The sequence below is a fragment of the Hesperophylax consimilis genome, chromosome 10, assembly GCF_061612785.1.
Source record: "Hesperophylax consimilis isolate HC1 chromosome 10, BYU_Hcon_1.0, whole genome shotgun sequence".
In the NCBI taxonomy this organism is placed as follows: domain Eukaryota; kingdom Metazoa; phylum Arthropoda; class Insecta; order Trichoptera; family Limnephilidae; genus Hesperophylax; species Hesperophylax consimilis.
The window spans coordinates 29,773,523-29,795,919 of record NC_142845.1 but is presented as its reverse complement, the minus strand read 5'-3'; the positions used below and the strand labels follow the sequence as shown (position 1 = coordinate 29,795,919).

General features: G+C 31.3%; 1 protein-coding gene across 1 annotated transcript in view; it reads right to left on the bottom strand.

Moving 5' to 3' along the window:
• The window catches only part of AstC (Allatostatin C), a 37,664-nt gene that overhangs the window by 5,602 nt on the left and 9,665 nt on the right, over positions 1-22,397 (bottom strand). Inside the window, exon 2 of the mRNA XM_089636227.1 lies at positions 5,291-5,424. Within this exon, the coding sequence (XP_089492353.1) occupies positions 5,291-5,407 (117 nt within the window). The 5' untranslated portion in view covers positions 5,408-5,424. The remainder of the gene's footprint in view (positions 1-5,290; positions 5,425-22,397) is intronic.

Genomic DNA, 22,397 nt, shown 5'->3' with positions numbered 1-22,397 from the left:
AGGCTTAAAAAATGGAACTCTTACTAAAGTTATGATACAATTTTATATTGAAACACGGAGTATGAAATTCTTTTAAAATTACTGTGTTAAGTTATTACGATATTTAATGTCTCGCGAAAAAACGAAGGACTGAGAGGACTCGTATTTCTTTTATCGCCTTCGTTCAAAGCAATGCACTTATCACAAAGGCTTGTTTAAACGATGCAATGTGAGCTACAAAAGTTTATGAAAAACACATTTTGTAAATTATATAACACCTGAAATATATTGAAATCTACATGTTATATTTATATCATGAATAGAGTCTGTAGAAGGTGAACGGCCGCGTGGCAGACAGATTTTATTTTATATAAATCTACAGTTTTATTCCGATAAAAAGAGACTTTACAATAAAAAGAGGTAGGTCACTACTGTCTACATCAATTAACTACAAATATTAATTAGTGTTACATAAAGAAGAGTTTCGTGGTTTGGATTTGATTTTTTAAACAAATCTATAGTTTTATTCCGAGGTAGTTGAAATTTTGCACACTTGACCATCAAAATAGGAGGAAGGAGCCTCCACCCTTTATCATATTCCTTAAAGAGATATATATGTATTTGATACTTACTGACGAAATTTCGCACAATTTTACGTTAAAAATAAGACGAAAATTACTGCCTACAACTGATTTTGAAAATCTCAGAGCGAAATTTGAAATAATAATTTTTTTAAATTTAATTTATTTTATCAAAAAAATTACAGAATATATAATATATTATTAATAAGTAAAATACCTATATGTAAGTTAGTAACAATGACATTGTTGGAAAACTAATGTTACAATAATATAACAGTTTCAGAATAACAAGCTGATAATAGAAAAGCTGTGAAAATGACCATCAAGCAAAGAGCTATATTAGGTATAATCAGTAAATTATAGCAGATGTGAAACATCGAAATTGATTTTGATTGAAGGTGGTGAAAATTAAAGTAAGCAAATTTTTATATTTTTAATAATAATACAATTATTTTATTACGTAGAAAAGATGCAATGCCAATTTTAGTGAGTAGGTATAGAAAGAAGCAAATATACCGCTCAGAGTTTTAGCGGTCGGGCGGAAAGAGCGGACGAGTTATGAGACTGGGTGAATGAAGCGTTGTTCATTGCAAGAACATCGTTCCGTCTTGCCACTTGCCACACTTAATTCATAAAAATCGGTTTTATACCTCTAGGAGTGTCAAAAATTGTTTCACATCAACAATTATGCACGATAATACTGCCACAAGCTTCAGACTGAAGTAGTACTCGCTGGGCATGTAGTTCAGCTATAGGATACCACAGTATAATCGGATGGCTTCTTTTACAGACACCGAATTCACCCACTGTTGAGGTGGGGTGATAATCATAAAGGCGTGAGCCACCAAGAATCGGAAAAAACTTAAGACATGAAGGCTTATCTATGCTCAAAACTGAACATCAAATAACTAACATATGGTCAAATTTACTAGGTACATTTTTCTATTTCACTGTTTAGTAAAAAAATATTACTTCGTAATTATATTTCAACTAGAAAAGCAAGAATTTCTTCTCGCGTCAACAATTATTTGTATTTAAAAAATCAACTACGCTGAAAAAATTAAAAGTTCAATTCGTTCGACTGAAAGAATATTGAATCAAGGAAAAGTTTTGAAGGCATCATAACTTGTGTCAGAGAAAATCGTTCATGCGCTTTACGTCGCATCTGTGTCAAGAGTTATTATGCTTACGAGATACAGCAACACCTCGAAACTTGGTCTTGCTCATATTACTGCGACCCGGTTAACCTACCTGTCCCGATAAGGGGAGGGACTTACTTTACATCGGAGGAGGGGAAAATTCCCTTTGGTGCATTTTGTGCAGTATCCAAATTGTTTTTAATAGCAAATACGCAATAATTTTGGTGAAACTAGAAATATTATTTAGTTTTTTTTTTCTTAAATTTACCTTTGTTATAATGCATTTTTATATCTAATATTATTTTTACATTAACATTAGTTTTCCATTATTTATATTATTTTTCAGAATAAATTATTGTATGCAACAATTAGTCGCCTGTAATATCAATTCAAATTGAAAATATCTCCCGAGTAAAAATAATAGAATTGAACCCGCGCCTTCCGATGTCCGGTCAGAGCGTCTGACCGGACATCGGAACTTTATTTTTGTAGGAAAGGCTTTGTTAGTGCTAAATTTTCCCACTAGATGGCGTCAAGACATATTATATCTACATTTGTTGGTGAAATATTTTGACTTGTAAAATATTATTATTTATTAATGATAAACTAATGTTTATAAGACATGTTTTTTATGCATAGCAAAAAGGACACTAAATTATTATAAGCTGTAATATCAATAAATAAGCCCACGTGGCTCAGTGGTCCAGAGCGTCCGACCAGACATCAGAAGGCGCGAATTCAATTCCCGTCGGCGGCATTTATTTTTACTCGGGAGATATTTTCAATTTGTATTGATATTACAGGCGACTAATTATTGCTTATAATAATTTATTATCCTTTGTGCTATGCATAAAAACCTTGTCTTATAAACATAAGTTTTTCATTAAAAAATAATACTTTGCTCAAGATATAGATTGAGTATGCTAGAGTTCTATTGACTCCAAGCATTTGGAACTCTTCAACGGTAGGTAGGTACCGACCATAAATATAATTAAGAAAAATGCTTATTTAAAAAAAATTACTTTTCAGCTTTTTTATTTTAAAGGGTGAACTGCTTATAAATCCGCGCTTTAAAAAATACTTAATAAAAAATACTCGTAGAGAGTTCCATCGTAAATTATTGCATCTTGATTTAATCATAATAGTTTTTCCTTACCTTAACCATCAATAACTGAACACATTATTTTCGAATGTGCCATTTAGGTGGAAACATTTTATATTCTGGTACGAGTGTTATTCTATTTCGTAGTTATGCAAAACTTGTGAAAAGGTGAACAATAATGAAAGAATTTAGCACGCTAAATATTCTTTGCATTTGTCTTTACTGGGGTCAACTACGAAGTTCACTAGGGTTGTCATTGGATTTTCAGCAATGTCTGCTGTTTTCACAGCGTGAGATGAATTGGAGTATCTTCATCCCTTTCACATTTCGGTCATCTATTGAGTTTTCCACTTTCAACAGCTGCACATGTCCCATTTGTAGTCCTACCAGTTCCCCCAGTGAGTGCTCTATCCATATTTGGTAGTTACCTTGGTATGGTCCGTTTAAGAATAAAAAATAAAAAATAAAATAAAAAATAAAATAAAAAATAAAATAAAAAAAGAATACTTTATACCGTCTCATTCAGGGTGCCTTGCCCATTTCTTCCACGGCTGGGATTTGAACCACCTTTCAATATTTCAAAAATGTTTTTTTTTTCCGGTGGCTTTGATATGAGAAGTCGGTTTGTAACAGGGATGCTACTGTACTGCATTCAAACACAAGTGCTCTTTAGAGTCTAGGAAGAACTAGTAGAGTAGGATGTTTCATTCCGTCTGGTATATTTGATTGTATTTCCCCCTGCCAGGACAAGCGGAACAAGGGTAGGAAAACGACATCACATATTACTTTAACTCTTTCAGACTGGGACAAGCTATATGTAGTACGCGGGACGGATATCCGCTTTACTCTGTTGAATCAAATCTAAAATGCACTGCTTTTAGATTCAGTCATTGTATTTTACATCAAGTGGCTCCGTATGCATTGATAGTATTCTGCAAAATAAAATATGCTAAATCGATACTTGTATTTTTTGATTAAATTTGTATGACTTGAATGTTGGTTTTTTAAATCTCATATTTAAATTCAGAATTAACAACACTATCTCGCAACTAATTTTTCTTATATCCTGGGTTCGATTTCCTTTTATTTTTCTGTGTCTTGTTCTGTTTATGTTTCTATTAGATTTATCAGTATTATTTTCTTCCTCAATGATATATTATATTGATGGATATAGCTTTCAAAATTTATTACAGAAAAATGGTTCTAGTAAATAAATTGAATAAGAACATTAATTAAAATAGACGACTTAAAAAATGTTAGTATATTGAGATGGAATGTTTATAACTCGAATGGTTAGTATATTGTGGTTGAATGTCAAAAAGTCGAATGGTTAGTATATTGAGGTAGAATGTTTAAAAGTCGAATGGTTAGTATATTGAGGTAGAATGTTTAAAAGTCGAATGGTTTGTATATTGAGGTAGAATGTTTAAAAATCGAATGGTTTGTATATTGAGGTAGAATGTTTAAAAATCGAATGGTTAGTATATTGAGGTAGAATGTTTAAAAGTCGAATGGTTAGTATATTATTGAGGTAGAATAATAAAGGTTACCTATCTATGATTAAATAAGGTAAATATTGCTATTGAGGACTTTAATGTGTATTTATAACCCATTAAAGAAGATCAACCTTTATGTAATTTAGCTCTCGTATCTTCCTAAAATACATAATAAATTCAGCTTGTTCTGTGTTTTCTTGGTTTCCTTTTCTGGTGGTTTATTTTCACGTTCGTGTTTCCGCATTTCATCTCGACTTTGATCTTACGATTCCATAAATCTGGCATTCTGTGCAACAGTTATCAAAGCAAAAATAAATTAAGAAATATGATATTTTTTGGCTAATTTATATTGCGTCCCTTTTTATGAAATGTCGCCTAGAGAGAGATATGCGAAGCTTTATAACAATTTTATAATGAATGTAGTAAAATAACCACTGAACATATTAAAAGTGTGATCTAAACCGATTTGAAGGAATTAAAAACAACTACAAAAAAATTCTATCACATGTCGGTTATGTCATACGCACTCCGTCGAGTTTCAGCAGCGCCGTAGAGAGACGAGGCAGAGCTCGTACCACGTGATCCGTTGCGACGTGCGGTAGGGTGGCCATTGATGACGTGTGGCGGATTTTATTTTATTTGTTGGTTTTAATTGATGATAAAATCATCGGACCGCAAACTTATACTTCCGCTTTTTGCCCTCTATACGCGCATGAATCGCAGGTTAAAACCTTTCGGGTACGTTCTGATATACCCTGTGTGTGAAAATGTTTTTGCAGTAAGTCCAAAGTGAGCTTACTTTGTTCCCACTAACATGCGTGCAACACATTTCCATAGGTTTATCTTTTTCATAAGTGTACTTCCACACGATAACTAATGGATATTATTTGCAGGTCGTCTAAATTATTTTTTTGTCGGACAGTAAATTTGCTTAACTTTTAGTCAAGTATTATTTTTGGTACACTGTTAAATAAAACTTCATTAAATATTTACCTGCAACATATCGCCGTAGGTAGTGTCGGACCTCGAGGGTCTCGCTCCGCAGGATACAGTGGCCAGCATCACCACCAGGACTACTCCGAACATGATCAGGTTACTGCGGTTCTGCATTTTCAACTCTTCTTAACCTGCGAACACCAAATATGCATATTAAGACGCCATCTGACTACCCTAATTTCTGCCATACATGCTTCCTACAGCCACCATGTAAGGCGCTGAGTAAGACACGCACCACGTGTCAGCCACTAACAGAAGTGCTGCCATCTGCCTGAAAGAAATATTACCCTATTGTCTACACTCGCTCAAAAAGATAATCATGTTATCCATTCTGAAATCTACAAACATAAATGTAACGATTGTCCAGCATTTTACATAGGAAAAACTGCAATAAATGTTAATACGAGAATGATAAGTCTAGGACTAAATATACAAGAAGCTCTAGAAATAAATACATTGCTAAAAATAAATGAAATCCGTTTACTAAATAAACAATTATATATTTTAAATAGCCCAATTTTAGACATTTTGCCCTTCTGCGTCCCTATACCCATACTTACCTCCTTTCTCTTGACCACTCCCCCCACCAAAGCATATGTTCTCTCTCCTCCAAATTTTTCTCCGAGTTTCCGAATTTTTGTAATTCTGTATTCATTTTAGTGTGCATATTTATATAAAGCGGTGGGGATGGGACAAGCCGAACCGAAACCGGTTGGCACATTAAATATATTCCAAAAAGTGGTTTTCAAACAAGTATAAGAAGGTTCAGAGTTCTTGTATTGGTCTCTACCAAGGCTTTGTTTTGCGTCTTTTTGTTAATTACAGTGATTAAATAATATACATATTTTTCCAAAAATTATTGAAATCCATTGTCAGATGGGGATTTTTTTCGTGTAATATGAACAATCTAATTTAATAAAATTAGTAAGTAATTTGGGTAGCAAAGATAAAACAATATATTATATAAACCGTGGTTATTCATGATAATCTAAAAAAAAACTCCTAATAAAAATTTTGTAATGTAGTTCTATTTATATTAAAATTTGTAATAGAAATTTTATAATACTTATAGTTTGAACACACCATTGCTTAAAACACCATATCAAAGACAATACTTATATTGATAAATACATAGAAAATAGGGACATGATTAAAACGCAATTTTATAGAAAAACACTTTGGATCAGTTAGATAATAATGAGAAGTTGTTTTTTCACTTGACAGCCATTGTTATTGATGTTAAAGTTTTAAGGTTAGGTTTTTTCTTAACTTATTTAACCAAAAATATAATCCAATAGTCCTAAATTAATTATTAGTTTGATTGAAAATAAATATGAATCCAGCTTAAATTAAAAAAAAAATATTACTATAAAAAAAAAACATGGCGTGAAGAAAAGTTGTCAGATTACAATAATTTTCCAATTCCGGAAACTAAAACATTTACTTCTCATTGTTATCTAACTGAAAAAAAGTGTTTTTTTATCTGTAAAAAGGGTGTATTAACCGTGTTCCTATTTGCTGCACATTTACCTTAATATTTTAGGTAAATTCTAAATGAATCGTGTACCATACTGTAATGTATGCCAAATGTAGCTGGTCCCAATGTGGTGTAGAGGCTGAGTATTATTGTAGCGAGTGAAGGTCGTACACAATAATGATACTTGATCTTGTACTGATATTTATTGGGGAGCTGCTTGTAAAAAAAGAGGCACACAACTAACGTGCATCGCCTTTTATAAGATCTTGCAAGCATTCCATCTCGCTTGCACTCATCCACATTCGTACAGACATCACAATACATTACGTTCACACTGAAATCTACCCATATCTCCACCCCTACTAAAGCAACTGCAATTACTTAAAAAATAATGCGAAAAAGCTCCTTAAATTTCACGTTTATTTTTACTACAAGAAAACATATTATTTATTTGTTTTACCTGGTTTTGTTACGAAAAGACGTTGAATAAAGCTCTTCTAAGACAGTGAGTGATTTATTGTAGAAAAAAGTTATTAGTTTTCTTTCAGTGCTTTTGTTTCAGATACTGTTAAGTGTCTGATATATTTCCAAAGTTTCTCTGTTAGCCAAAAATCATATTTTTTGTTCTATGAAGAAAGAATGTTTTTTTGCGAAACGTTTAATTTATGTAAAAATGTTTTCGTTTCTACTCCATTTTTTTAAATACTTTTGAAACAAATCACTATTATTCAATGGAAAATTTATTATTTATACAAATATTAATCTAGTTTATAATTTGTTTTTGTGTAGGGAAACTGGGGCTTGATCCAAAATTCTGATGAGGGTATTAAATATTAGCCTTGTTCTCTTTCCAGAAATATGCTTAGAAACGTTTTTGAACTATAACTTTGAGGCATATCCAATGTCGTCTCTGTCACGACATATAAATATTAATTGAAAGTTGCAATTGTTTTCTTGCTATTTAATTAACTAGATATGAGGATAGAAAATGATTCTTCAAGTCTTTGTGAAAAGTTCAAGTTTTGTAATTATTTCAGTCATGTAAAACGACTCCCCAATAATTATATAATAACAGAACAGGAATAGAACTTTCACAAAACTTGAAAATAATTATGATTTTTTTGATAAATTGTTAACATTCTATAAACCACCCACCCTTTGTATTTTATACTTTTAATAACGTCTTTCAGAATTACCATAAGGCCATAATAAATATTTACTTAATAAATTGAAATTAATTCGCACTAGAAAAAATAACAGAATTAATAAAATAAAATTTACTTGCTCACACCGGGATTTGAACCCGATTTTTGGGGATTTTCGGGAATCGCATATTAGCGGCACGTTCCAGAGTGCTAGTTATTTGCAGTACCGCCCTGGTGAAAGACCACTATTCAGAAATGGCTTTTCCGTTTTTGATGACCAGATCTGCAAAGCCAGGTACTTCTCTGCCTTCCTCTTCCCCATCTGGCATCATGGTCGAGGGGTAAAGCTTTCGATTAGCAATTTAGAGGTCGCGGGCTCAAATTTCGGCATACCAAGTAACTTTTATTTTACTATCATATTTTATTATGTGTTATTTCACAAATCACTTATTAAAAATAAATAAATAGTATATTTGCGGCACGTTCCAGAGTGGGAGATACTCTCAGAATCGCTCTTGTGAAAGACCACCATTCAGAATTGAAACTTTGTTTAAATGGCTTTTGCCGTGTTAGTTACCAGCTATCTCCTTTCCCTCCCCATGACCTTAAACCTAAAAACATACCCCTAGGGGGGATGCCATAATCTCATTGGCTCCAGACTGTTGGGAGCAGTTAAAACTTAAGTGCGATAGTCACATAATAACTACATTTCTAACAATTTACCGAACGCCCAAAATTAATGCCATGTTCTAGTGATTTTTTTTTGTTTGCTTAACTAATTAATATAAGAAACTAAAAGTAACATTAATATGGTGTTACTTTGATTTCGCTCCAAGGACAAGTCACGCTGTGAAAATAAAATATCTTTTTTTCTTTTGCTCAATTTTATTCACATTCGATGACGTGTGAATTGCCTTTGAGTGAGATTAGACAGTTTCTTTTATTGAATTCGTATCATGAGAATACGTCTATATGAAATGGATTCGCATTAAAAATAAATTTGAAGTGCAAAATCCTATCTTCTTCCTGTCTTGTACAAATAGTAATAATTGATTGACAATTGAGTAGCGACAGATACTCTTTTTCGCCATTGAAAATAACGACAACATAGCGCCATGGGAAAAGTAATAGTGCGGCAGAATAAGATGTTCGTTTTTCTGTTTGAAGAATTGTTTACAATATTTATTTTTCGGAATGACTTTATTGAGTAAAACCTCAAATTGTATTATTTAAATATTGAAGACAATATTAGTGATTTCTAAACGAAAATCTGAAACAGAAAAATTAGAAAAGGAAACGGTCACATCTGGGACTCGAACCCAGGACCCTTGTCTTTCCGTGACAGTGCTCTACCAACTGAGCTAATGGGACCCTATTCCCCTCGGTCATTTTTAACTGTCAGTTGGTAGAGCACTGTCACGGAAAGACAAGGGTCCTGGGTTCGAGTCCCAGATGTGACCGTTTCCTTTTCTGATTTTTCTGTTTCAGATTTTCGTTTAGAAATCACTAATATTGTCTTCAATATTTAAATTGTTTACAAAACTATTTGTAAGATACAAATGTCTTTTTGATTTCCTTGGTTAAAGGGTGGTTCATTATGACTTAAGGTTTTAATAAAATTTATGACATGATTAATTTCGATGATTATATAAAAACAACTAGCTCCAGTCCGTGACGTTTCCCAGGCTTTGCGCAGAGTTTTTTCGGAATCAGAGGTATATAATAGTTTGTCTTCCTTTTATTTTGAACGTTGGTGTGAAAATTTTCCTCAAGAAATATCAAAATTCTGCTTTAAGATAGTGGGAAAGGGGGACAAGGTGGTTTTTCGTAATCTCAAGTAAACAGAGACCTTCCTCTTGTTTTAAGGACAGGTGTGCAAAATTACATCAATCTTTGGAGACAAGACAATATTTATGTACTGGCGTTGGCACGTGAAAAATCATGGGATATATAATAATACAAAACTTTAAAAAAATTCAAAATAATTATCAGTTTAAAAGATTATAAATATTAAATGTAGGTTATCGCTTGGATATAATTGTGTTGTATGTGTTCTGGAAGTAAGATTTTTTTTTCTTTCGGGTGGAATAATTAAACAAACGTATTCAAGATGCGGGTTCCCATCGTTATGTATTTTATCAGCGATTTTTGGCTGGAAGATATCATGTTTTCACGTATCTTGGTTTTGGATTTATTAACTTCCCGAATCAAGCCATAGATACTCCAAAATAAGATAGTTACAGTGGAAGGGAATCAATCGTTAATAAAATAAAGAATAAAGGAATAAATCCTATTATGGGGTTCATATACCCCGCGGCACTGGATAAATTATGTGTCGTTATCAGTGATTCCTGACATTATTTAGAGTAAAAGAAGTAAATGTAATTTTGGTTGATTCTATATTGTTTATTGTTAGTTTAAAAAAAATAGTCATAAATTATGTAAACAAATAATAATTATATTTTTGCAAAAATTAAAGATTAAGAATAAAACGAATTTAAATTTATTTATTGGAAAAAGGTCCAAAGTTTTAAAGCATCAAAATGTTGTAAATTTATTTTTCACACATCTACTTGAATTTCACATTTTATTATTTAATGGAAATCTTGAAAGCGTAAATTTACCCACTTCTTAAACTCGGCAGATAGACTTGTTGTCGATGACAATACATTTTTTTAACTTTTGGTGGCAATCACGCATACCTATGCGGACATAAACGTAATTCTCTGAAATTGGTTGACATTACAGCAGTTAATATATGAAATAAATGTCGGTCCTACCAAATCGGGATTTGGCTCAGTTGTTAGAGCAGTTGACTTCAGTCCCTGGTGAGGAAGGTTCAATCTTCGGTCAAACCAAAAAAAGACAATTTTTAAATACATCTATTAGTAAAAATAAATTAATTGTAGTAAAAAACTTAATATTTTACCGGTTTTTTTAAGTATAATATTTCTACATAAAAACACAAAATTTACAATACACAGGGTGTACTAAAAGTCAACGTTATCCCTTGGAGGCCAACCCATAAAAGACCAGATTATCATTATATATGAACTAAGTTTTCGATAAATTGGCAATTTCTTGAAAATCGACACCGTATCAGTTTTTCGAGTGCCACACTTACAAAATTACGAATCTAATTTTTATTACGTATCCTTGAGTAGCCCTTGATCACAGTCCAAAATAAAACTAACAGTGTCCATAACTTTAGAAAGTTGAGTTAATTTTTTTTAGTTAACTAAAAAAAATATACCATCCTTACCTGCAAATTATTTAAAAAAAATTTAATTTGTGTAAGTTTTGGAATGGTGTAATATCTACTATTCTAGAAAAAAAGACATCTTGTTCAAAGTTCAGGTACTAAGTTTTTTGCAGTTTAAGACTGTCATGTTAAAAACTATTTAAAAATATATGTATTCATTTTACGTATTTTATTCCGACATAGGAATACACAAGTGGATCTAATTATACTATAACTTTCTCAATACAAATAATGTAAATAAAAACTTTTGCGGACGTGTCTTCTGAACACAACAAGGGTGGAGCGATTAATGAATAAATAAATAAATAATACCCTCCCTGTGGACAGAGCGTGTCCCTAATAAGTAATAAATATTCTGATTTATTTTATTTTATCTGATGAGAAACTTTAAGAGAAAGGGGTGATGATCATTTTATCTGACTGACTTTTCGAAAATTAACTTATTTTATGTTTTTTTTTGTAATGTATCCAATTTTTTTACACTTGGCTAATTCTGTGCGGTTTTCCTTGTATTTAAAATAAAAAAATGTCATTTCGATAATAACCAACAATAGCCACAACATAGAACTAGCCCATTTAGCATAAGCGCAATGTTTATTTTACACTGCTTGACATCTTCGTTCTATTGAACATTTCGTAATGATGGTGAAACCAACTTCTGAATGAAAACTTTGAGTAAATAATGATCATACTTGGATTACAAAACACGCCCCCCATCGAATTTCTTGTTTTCTTTTTTATTCTAAGATCGCAACCGTCGCAGCCTACAACATTGAGATTTCCCTGATGTTAGCAGTAGCTAACCTCCCTTAGTAGGTAGCAAGTAAAAAAAAAATATTGATTTATTTTTAGAGTCAAAGGACTGAATGTATAAAAATATTATCACGAAAATTTGAAAAATATTTTATTTTGATTGTTTAAAATTCCTACCTTTTGGAAAATAATCAAATTAAGGAGAAAATACTTTTTAAAGTAAAAGCAATGATTTTGCAAATTATCGGGGGGATTGTTAGGAACGTTTCAAATAAATCTAAGGCATGAAAACTGTGAATGTGGGTTAGATAATGAACAGCATTAGATAAACTTCAACGATATGTTTTTTTTAAATAGCAGCCTGGCAGATCTGAAACTTATAAATTGGTTTTCATTGAAGGAAAAGAAAATTAAATTAAACGAGTTAAATTAGGTCATTAAATTGTACACAGATAAAGATATTAGAAATTGGAAATTCATCATTTAGATTATAAATGCTTTGCCAATTTTGCAATTTTAGTGAGAATAAAAGAAAATAAACCGCACAGAGTTTTGGCGGCCGGGCGGAAAAAGCCCAGAAAAAAGATAAAACGAGTCACGAGGCTGACCAAACGAAGCAGAGTTAAATACAAAAACGGGGTCTCGTCTTGCCACACTTGCTTCGCAAGAATCGGTTTTTTTCACATCAGAAAAAGCAAAGAACTGTCTAAGAAAACTAAACAAATAAACACAATAACATCAACTAGAAATGAAGAAGGTATTGGATTTGTTGGACAGCGAAGGATTTTCTTTGAATAAATTCGCCTTTTGTTCATTGATTACGGTCGAAATTCAAATTGACACGTCCCACAGATAAGTTAGGTATTTTGTGTTCTGTTCTTGATTTTCACGTTATCTCTTAGAAAATTGAATTTCGCCAAGACGTGCCCGAATCGTAAACAATTTTAAGACGTAACGACAGAAGCCTCTGTTGAAGTAATTTGAAGATGTCCATCTCCAAGCAAGTCGTTATTACATGGGCCTGTTGATTGCATTGTTCTGTGAAGATAATGTCGTGTAAATTTTCCATTCAATAACTGTTACCAGGAAATTGGGAGATATTTGAATGGTTTATTAACATTTCCTTAAATATTGTATTGTCATTTACTGAATAGGGAATAAATTTGATATATAATATAACATTGGTTTCCAAAGTCTCTCTTAACGCAACTCATTTTATGGCAAAACTTATGTGAATCAATGGGAATAATTAACAAATGTTAAAAGCAAATTCAGTAGTTGAACGAAAAAAATGATATTTGAAAAACATTGCGTGTATTGATCTCAAAACCTATTAATGTATTGATTAAAATACGTAAAACGTTTTGTTTATTAATTGAAATACCTCATTACAAATAAATTTATTGGACTTACAATGTGTGTATGCTCACTACAGTCGAATGAAATGTTTTACAGCCCATATCTCAGAGCCCATATTTCACATCACGCTGTTTTTCCATATAAGGGCTGATTTTTATTTCCTCTCTAGTCTTAGAATTCCAGGCTGCCTACATAGGTGCTTCAACTTCGAAAAGGTAGTTAAGTTCTTTATTAAAATTATTGAACCCACTTGCCACAAAACAAATTCTCTTTCTTCACAAATATTATCACCGAACATAAAATCCCTAGAAGTGAAACCGAAAACGATTGGAAAAAGAACTGATTTCGTCAATTTAGGATCTGTCGAGTTCTAGGCACCTATAAAGGCTCCAGTCAGACAGATGTAATTGTTTCAACTCAAGAAAGAAAATCAGTGTTTGAAAATGTTTGTTCAATTCTATTCTATCCAAAAGATTCTGATTCAAATTACTACAGTACGGTTTTTTATGGACAGACCCCCTACAGTTTTTTTTTCTCGGCACCTTACCGGGAAATGCTCTAAAAGTCTTATAATACTGTTAAAAAATTTCACGGATGGCATTGTCATCGACTCAGACAATTTTTAAAAGGACTCATCTAATTGTTTTACTTGAATTGAATATACGAAATATACCAAACTGAATCATAAAAATGGACTCGCACAAGTGTGTTTGAATTTGAGATATCTACAAAATTTACGCAAATGATAATCTAAGGGAGGATTAGTGCAAACATGATAAATGAAGCAGCTACAATCAGAAGAAGGGACCAGTGAATTACAGATAGACTTTGATGTAATTCAATTTGACTAAATTTTTCAACAAAATGATTGTGTTATATTTGTCAAATTTAAGAAAAATTGTAAAACCTGCAGACAACCCGCCTTGTGACAACGTTTTGTGGCTACTTTATGGTTGTTATTACAATTTTAGTAATGTCAATGTTTTAAAATAAAAACATCGGAGTAATGAAGATATCAATGAATATAACAATTTTATTTTACTGGCATTTTTTTTGATAGATACAGCTATATAAATAAATATACAAAATATAAAAAAGTAATTTAAAAAAAATCAGACAAAGGCGAAGCCTATGTGTGGGCATTATAAATTATATATACAAAACAGTGGTGATTAAATAAACAAAAAATATAGTACCAATAGATAGAACAGTTAAAGTAATTTTGAAAAGTTTTTTAATGTAGACGGTAATGGCATATTTTAGGCATCATAGGCGTAGTACAAATTATAGAAAAATATTTCTCACTTCCAGATTTTTTTACCCAGCTTTTAACATTTATTTTATGCGAGTTTAGGTTTTGTAACATGTTGATGGAATTCGGCAAGGAATTAAACAATTTTGGGCCAATATAGTTAATGTGTATTAGTTTTGCAGTGGGGCACTATGTGCACGCATATGCTGTGTCTCTGGCTAATAACATATGCTTTGCAATGTTTAAGTTTTCACAAATTTCAATGACTAGCCACCCCCAGATTGCGAATATCTGAAATTGGATAATAAATTTAATATACAAATATTATATTTTGATTATAATTGTAATGCCCTGCCATTGTGTGTTGATTGTCCTTTTCCAGATTAGCTGTACAGTGACAATAATATGATGACTCAACCGGAATAACAACCCGGAGAACGACTGGTGTTAGTTAATTATTATGTAACTTATTGCATTCGTTTCAATAGCCCATTGACTGAGTGTTGTACCTATTTGCATTCAAATGGATTTGTCTGCATTTATGCTGTGAATCTGCGCATTAATGTTATGAATGGAATAACATCAACCACATTTACGTAATATTAGAAGAATAAAACAATCGAAGATTTGGATTCGATTTCGATTTCCGCCAAAAAATAGCCGTAACTTCTGTTTAACCTAAACATGCGTTCGTGATATCTTAATCTTTACTTGGGCTCGGGTGTATGCCCTTGAGGCAATATTCTTGAATAGCTTTAATTTTTTTAATATAAACTGTTATGTACTCATAATTGTTTAACAGTCTAACATAAGATTTTTAAAGTTTTGAATGCATAGTGTACTACAGATATTTTGTATTTTTGTAATTCCTTTAAAGTACCTACGTACATCGTATATTGAATATAACCAAACACACGTTAAGTTAACCAATTTACTCATTGAACTATTCATTTAAGACTAACTAAAAGATACAAGTTTAACAATAAAATCCTTAATTTCGGGGTATAATTGTATAGTGTTTTTTATGAACTTATTTAAAATAGTTTCGTTTTCGGTTTCAGACAAAACTAGAACATAAACCGCAATTTGGTTTCGGTTTCGGCTGAAAATATGGTTTCGGTCGATCACTATTTTTAAGTGATTTCCGCAAACTCTATTATCCTAACTTTCCAGAAGTAATTGGACTACAACACACTGACATAATTGGGTGTTGTTAGCACATAATTCAAAAGAACACAATAAATGCGTTGTGTGTGTTCCATCATCATTTGTGTTTTAGCATCATTATAAAATTTTCATTTCGATCAAATTATATGGCCATATTCGATGTAAGAGAGATAGAGCGCGTGCTAAGTGCTAAGTTCAAATTTACACTATTCTAGCATCTGATTTTTACTGAAGTAAAATAAAGTAGCACATATCCGTACTAAATATTGACTACACCTTTTGAAAAAAATATTTTTCAGTTTGGTAAAGCATTTTGACTTCAAATTCCAATTTAAGCTATTCCTCTTAAGATTTGAATTCAAATTTCATTCTAAAAAATAAACATTCTTGTATTTAGAAAAAAATACATATAAAATACATTTTTTCCTAAACTTGTGTTTAGGCAAAAATCGCATGGATCGAATTAATTTGGATCTGGAGGGAGATAGCAGGAGAAGAATAGCAGAAAAGATGAAGGCATAACGTAGAGCCAAAGGTGATATAATCCTATTTTCTTTCGACAGTGAAGATTAAAAATAATTCCAAGTAATTGGTTAATTCCCGTGTCAGGGTTTATGGAAGTATTTTCATTTTAATTCATTTATTGCTTTATTCTCTCTTAGAAATATTAAATAAAATGTCAACAGGTTTCAGCTAAGTTGTCCGCATTAAGCTTAGAGGATTATCGCATGGCGTATCGCTTTACACTTTTAATGGTCATAAAGTGCAGCGAGTAATTGCGTTCAATCTACGAACATTCACGGTGTAAATAAGGACGCTGTTAATATAATATGAAATTAAAATCTTGCGCAAAGGCTATGCGGGTTTATTATTTTACTCTTGGGACGTGAGTAATTTTTGTAGTTATATCTTCTATCTTCCTGGGCCATAGAAAAAACTACGTGACAAAAACAGAATACTCTAGGGGAGAAATAATTTTAAATTATCGCATCCAAAAGTATTATCGTAATTAATTTTTCGTTTTTTATGCCATGTTGCTCATCTACCCTGATACTGCAACACAATCCGAAATTTTCGTTAAGGAAGGAGGAAGTGGAACACGGCATAACCAAAAATCACTACTGAGAAGAAAGAATCAAAACTGAGGAACTTTTTTAAAGGTTGTTCTGCTTCAGATTTAATATCGTGTATTAATTTGATCAATCTTCAAACCCTTGAATCACAACTATACTAAGTTGAAATTATTTGTTCGTTAATTCGAATCGACAAAAAATCTATCGAACGGTGAGCTCTGGCATTATGAAAAAACATAAGCTGTTTCTGTTTTATATATCTAGTTCAATGCATTTTTTTTCATATGAAGGTGATATCTTGTGCTTCAAAGCTTTTTAATAACCAGTAAAAGTGATTGAAATTTATACGCAACAAATTAAAATACTTTTTTATACTTCTTTTTTTTGTTCTTCTCCCATCATGTAGAATCACCTCCTGAAGTTAGTGCATTTTACCCCCGGACACCCTGTGTTATTAGGAACGATAATTAATTTTCCAAAAAACTTAGTAACACCCTTAACATTACCTATCTCACTAGGTGTAACCTGTTCTGAGGTTGGATTAACAAATAAAATATATCATTGTAATATAATTGAGAGCTTTAGGATGTGCTAAATTTAGATAAATAGGAGAAGGAGAAGAAATAATAAAGTATATAGTGGGAAAAGAAAGGAGAAAAAAGTATATTATAGCACATATGCTTGTATAATGTGAAATTGCAAGATAGTACTATTAGCATTGCATAAAGAATAAGAAGTTCTATTTGATAAAGTGTGAAGATCACAAGGAAATGATTTTTCACTAGCAACTAATTCATATTTTTTTATTAAATAAATACATATTAGTTATTGCTATGGTCTGTAGCGGCAGTTTTTTTGTATGAGTGATGCACTATGTACATAATATGTGTCTTTGAGCAAAGGTTGTAGAATATTTCAGTACCAAAAGTCTCCTTCGTGTCTTTACAATGGGTGATATACGTTTTTTTTTATTTTATTTTTATTTTTATTAGGAACATTAACAGGTTTATAACATAACATGCATAGAGAGAGAGAAAAAATAAGTAAAAGAATTAGGTTACAACCCAATAACCAATGTTCACATCATGCAATAAAGATAAAGAAGGTTAAAAAGCAATAAACAAACAAAGAAAACAAAGAAAGGATAAAAACAAAGAAATGTTAAAAACAAGGAAATAATAAGAGAAAATGTATATATATATATAAACACATACATACATATATATGCATATACACATATAAATACATACGTACACACATACATATACATAGTTGCATACATACATACGCATACATACATGCACACATACATACATACACACACGTACATTTGATATTAAATACAAATAATATGTAAGAGTGATAATGAATAAATGATGAATGTAATGTATTAAATTTAGAAAAGGGTTAATTATTACAATACTCTGTTAACAATTTTTTTAAAAGCTCCTAAGGTACACGACAGGATATCAGCATCAAAATAAGTTTTATTATAATGATTGCAAGTTCTTAGTAAGAAAGAATTTTGCCTGAGACTCGTTGAAGCAATTTCGATATGAAATTGAAAAAAAAATTTTTGAAATATATGCAATATTTTCAGGCTTACCTTGAGGTTTATTTTCCTGAAATTAAAAACTCAAAGACTGGAAAAGCGACTTTGTTGGATGCCTGAAGGGCTTTCTAAATATGACTCGGAGAATTAGTTTTTGTATTTTTATCAGATCATCCCAGCCTGCTTTATCGTATCCTATGTGACTTTGACATAAGGCCAAGTAGACGCTACATGGTCGCTATAGATCTAGAATATTCTTTAGTACATTAAAACAAAACTTGATTTTTTTCGTTTCGTTAATAATTAGATTTGAAGGTATCACCTTCTTGCTATGGCTTGAATACATAATAGTGAATGTAAATAGCCAGGAACCAGGCATTTTAATGGTTAACATAGTTTCCAAGTAGAATTATTTTTCTAAAGTACTTAATAATATATTTTTTTAATACCGCACAAAAGTCCCAACTATTCCCAAAAGTAGCCAGTGATGTGTGGCATACCCGATTGGGATATGTTGTGAGGCTGAGAGTAGCGGTGAGAGGAAGGAGATGCCTGAAGAGAAACACGGAAAAATGCTGTACTATTTAGAGCTGGTCACCAAACACAGCTAAATCCATTTCAAGTAATGTTTCGATTCTGAATGGTGGTCGTTCACGATGCTGATACCGAGAGTATCTTCAACTTTGGAGATATATTATTTGTAGTCGGACGACAAACCCGTAGAGGCAAGTAGTTTGTTACCATTTACTTTGTGTATTTTATAAAATAAATAAATAGCTTCCTCGTGTTTGTTTGTGTTCTCAACGTTCAGCATAATATTGAGAGCAAAATCCTACAAAAACAAATCTATTGTTGTATCTTCTAGGATAAAATTACCCAAAAATACTTATTATTATTATTTACATAAACCCATTTTTATTACTGAAAATTTTATATGCATGGCCGGAAAGGAAAAAAGAACTGTAACACTTTATGAAGAAACTTTAACTTCATTCCCCATTTTATTTAAAACTTTGAACATTAACATTCGAAGAAGAGTTTTCTGACCTTTTAAAAATACTCTCCCAAAAAAATTAAATAAAATTAAAGTTGAAAAAAAATCTCTTTAGTTGCCGAGCAATATCAATAATTTAGTGATTTTTTACTAAAGTAACTTTTTTTAAAGAAGAAATATTTCTAACAAATACGTATTTCGGCCCATGGGGACTCGAAACAAACAATTTGACATTCTAATGAATGTTGCCTTTTAATATTTTAACTAAAAAGCAGAAATGTGTACCAAAATGATGCTTTCATACTGCTGTACTCGTATTTGTATAAAATATAATTATGATTTATAGAAAAATGCGCCTTGCAAGCGATGTAAATACCAGTATGTACAATTCTAAGTAGAATGTATTGTTTATTTACAGAACGTGTGTCTCTTGATTAAAATAATCAAACGGACTATTCTCTTTCTGTACTGTTTATATCCTCGAAAAACACTCATTTCTTTATTTTCACAGCTCATTACTCTAACCTCCACCAATCTAATACTGTCCTTTTTTTACACACCCCTTTTCCTATAAATTTTTCCACAAAAAAACTATATTTTCCACCAATTCTCAAAACAAAAAGTTTGATTTTGTTGAGTTCGCTACTAAGGTACGACAATTTCAAATGTGAGGTTAGTTATAAGAAAAATCACCTAATCTAAATATCGCTAAATTTAAATACACTCAAACCTTTAAGCTGTCAAAACAACCCACTTACCTATCTTTTATAATTTAATTTTATAACTTAAACGTCTTTCATTTTGGAACAAAACCTTATTGCAAGAAAGTTTAATAACTTCACATCTTTGTTACAATAGAACATCATAAGATAGCATATTGTGGGATATGTGAAAGAGGCAGGAGTGACAAATAGATAAATAATTTATCAAATTTTACGGTGTTCTAGATATTATTCTGTTTACTCAAGACTTAAGCTTCCGTTATTAAATTATCTGATAGTATTAATACTCTTGCGTCTGGACGATGAAGGCCCTCTGATTGGTCAAATTTAAATTGTCTGTTTCGGTTAAATTCCGCTAACTTGAAAATTAAGAAACGATTTCATACTAAAATAGGATCGCCTCATAATAATACGAGATTTCTTCAAAAGCATCGTTTCTCCTCATATAATTTTTGGATAATATCGAAGAAAATATGTTTTAGAAAGTTCATAATCAATTGGATTAATTACATTTCAATGAAAATTATCCACAGTTACGTGATTATGTTTGACGTTTATAAAAAAATCACGCGTTCCTTCAATGGCCAATACGCACGGCTATAGATTAGATGGCCGACAGAACGCACTTCTGGCGGTTTAAAAACGAACCAAATGAATGGCCCGAATATTTAAATATGCAGCTCACAATATTTGACTACTTACGACAAGCGTTTAGTAAGAAGATTTCTTCTGGAAGCTTATCACTTTGTAATGGCATTTTTCATTATTATTTATATTTTTTTTTGTTTATTAATTATAACTGATTTTATATTGACATGTTTTCTAATTTCTGAAATTTCAAAATTATTTATTTGCGGTGCTTTATATCCTGAGTGAAGTATTTTAAGACCTGAATTTTTTTATCGAAAGTGTGATCATTATTCAAAAGATGATTTGCAAACTCAGATTCACTATTTCCATTTAGAGCCTTGCGATATTCTTTAGTTCTGACTTCAAAGTTTCTATTGGTTCTACCTTTGAAAAAGAAATTACAATCATCCCAATTGAGTTTTTAAACTTCTGATTTTTTTGTTTGAATTTTGCTATCTTTATTATTAAGAATATATTTCTTCATTGTTATTAGTGTAAAACGCCAGTTGAACAGTACCAGGATTGTTTTTATATATAATTTTAGAAGTATCGTTATCCACAAACAGAATTCTACGCCATTGTTTATTTCTATCTTTAGAAAGACCGTTTGAAGAGAATATGTTTAATTTTTTTATTTAGTATTTCAACTATCAATTTATTAGAATAACCGTCATTAAATGCTATTTGTCTTATGAATATATTGTTTTATGGTTATATGTTATTATTTTTTTCAGGTCTTAAAATACTTCACTGTAAATAATTTTGAAATTTTAGAAATGAGGAAACATGTTAATATAAAAGCAGATATAATTAACAAGAATTTTTTTTATAAACTCTCTTTTAAATATGTTCCCACTCAACTGGTCTTTCCCGTCTAACGATATTGTAATTCCTAATTATTATAAACCCAGCCTACTCTTACCCCTCCCCCCTCCTTCCACTTCTTCTTTCCCAATTGCAATCTATATTTAATTTTTGACTTCGGTGTATACACAATAAAATGTAAACATTATATTTATTCATTTATTGGACAATTTGTATAGCGCCGCTTTTGTGAGATATCACCTCAGGGGCGCTATATTGTAATAATCTACCTTTATATATAGATTTTTACCCTCCTGATGATGTTGTATATATAATCTAACTTTAAACTTTATTAGATACAGTAACAGTTGTAGGTAAAGAATTACCACCAGTTGGAGTAAAATTAACACCTTTTAATTAAACCGACTGCTAATCTCATCGCACAATTCCCCTATTTTTATTCATAAACACGGGTACAATTAATCAATATGTAATAATCTATTATTTAAGTCAACTTTGTTAAACTATCTTTAATTGTGACAAACTAAACGATATTGATTCAACTTATAGACATTGACGGTTGTAACACATATTTAAGCACTGCAAGTCTCCTATGAGCAAATTATATTAGGTACGATAACAGTCAATATCAGTTGTAGATATGAAGTCAATAATAGTGTTTCATTTGAAATAATCCATCACAAATACGTAAAATTTCATTTATTCAAACAACTGTCATTCTTATTATGCCTAAATTGAGCATGTTATTATTCATTAACTCCTTCCTGTTCCGTGTTTTAACAATATATAGTCACCCTCTCTCTGTGAATGACCTAATATCTATCTATTAAATGTAACTGTTGTTAATACCACTTAAAATGGGCGAAGCCCAACTTAGAGCCGCCCGCAGGGCC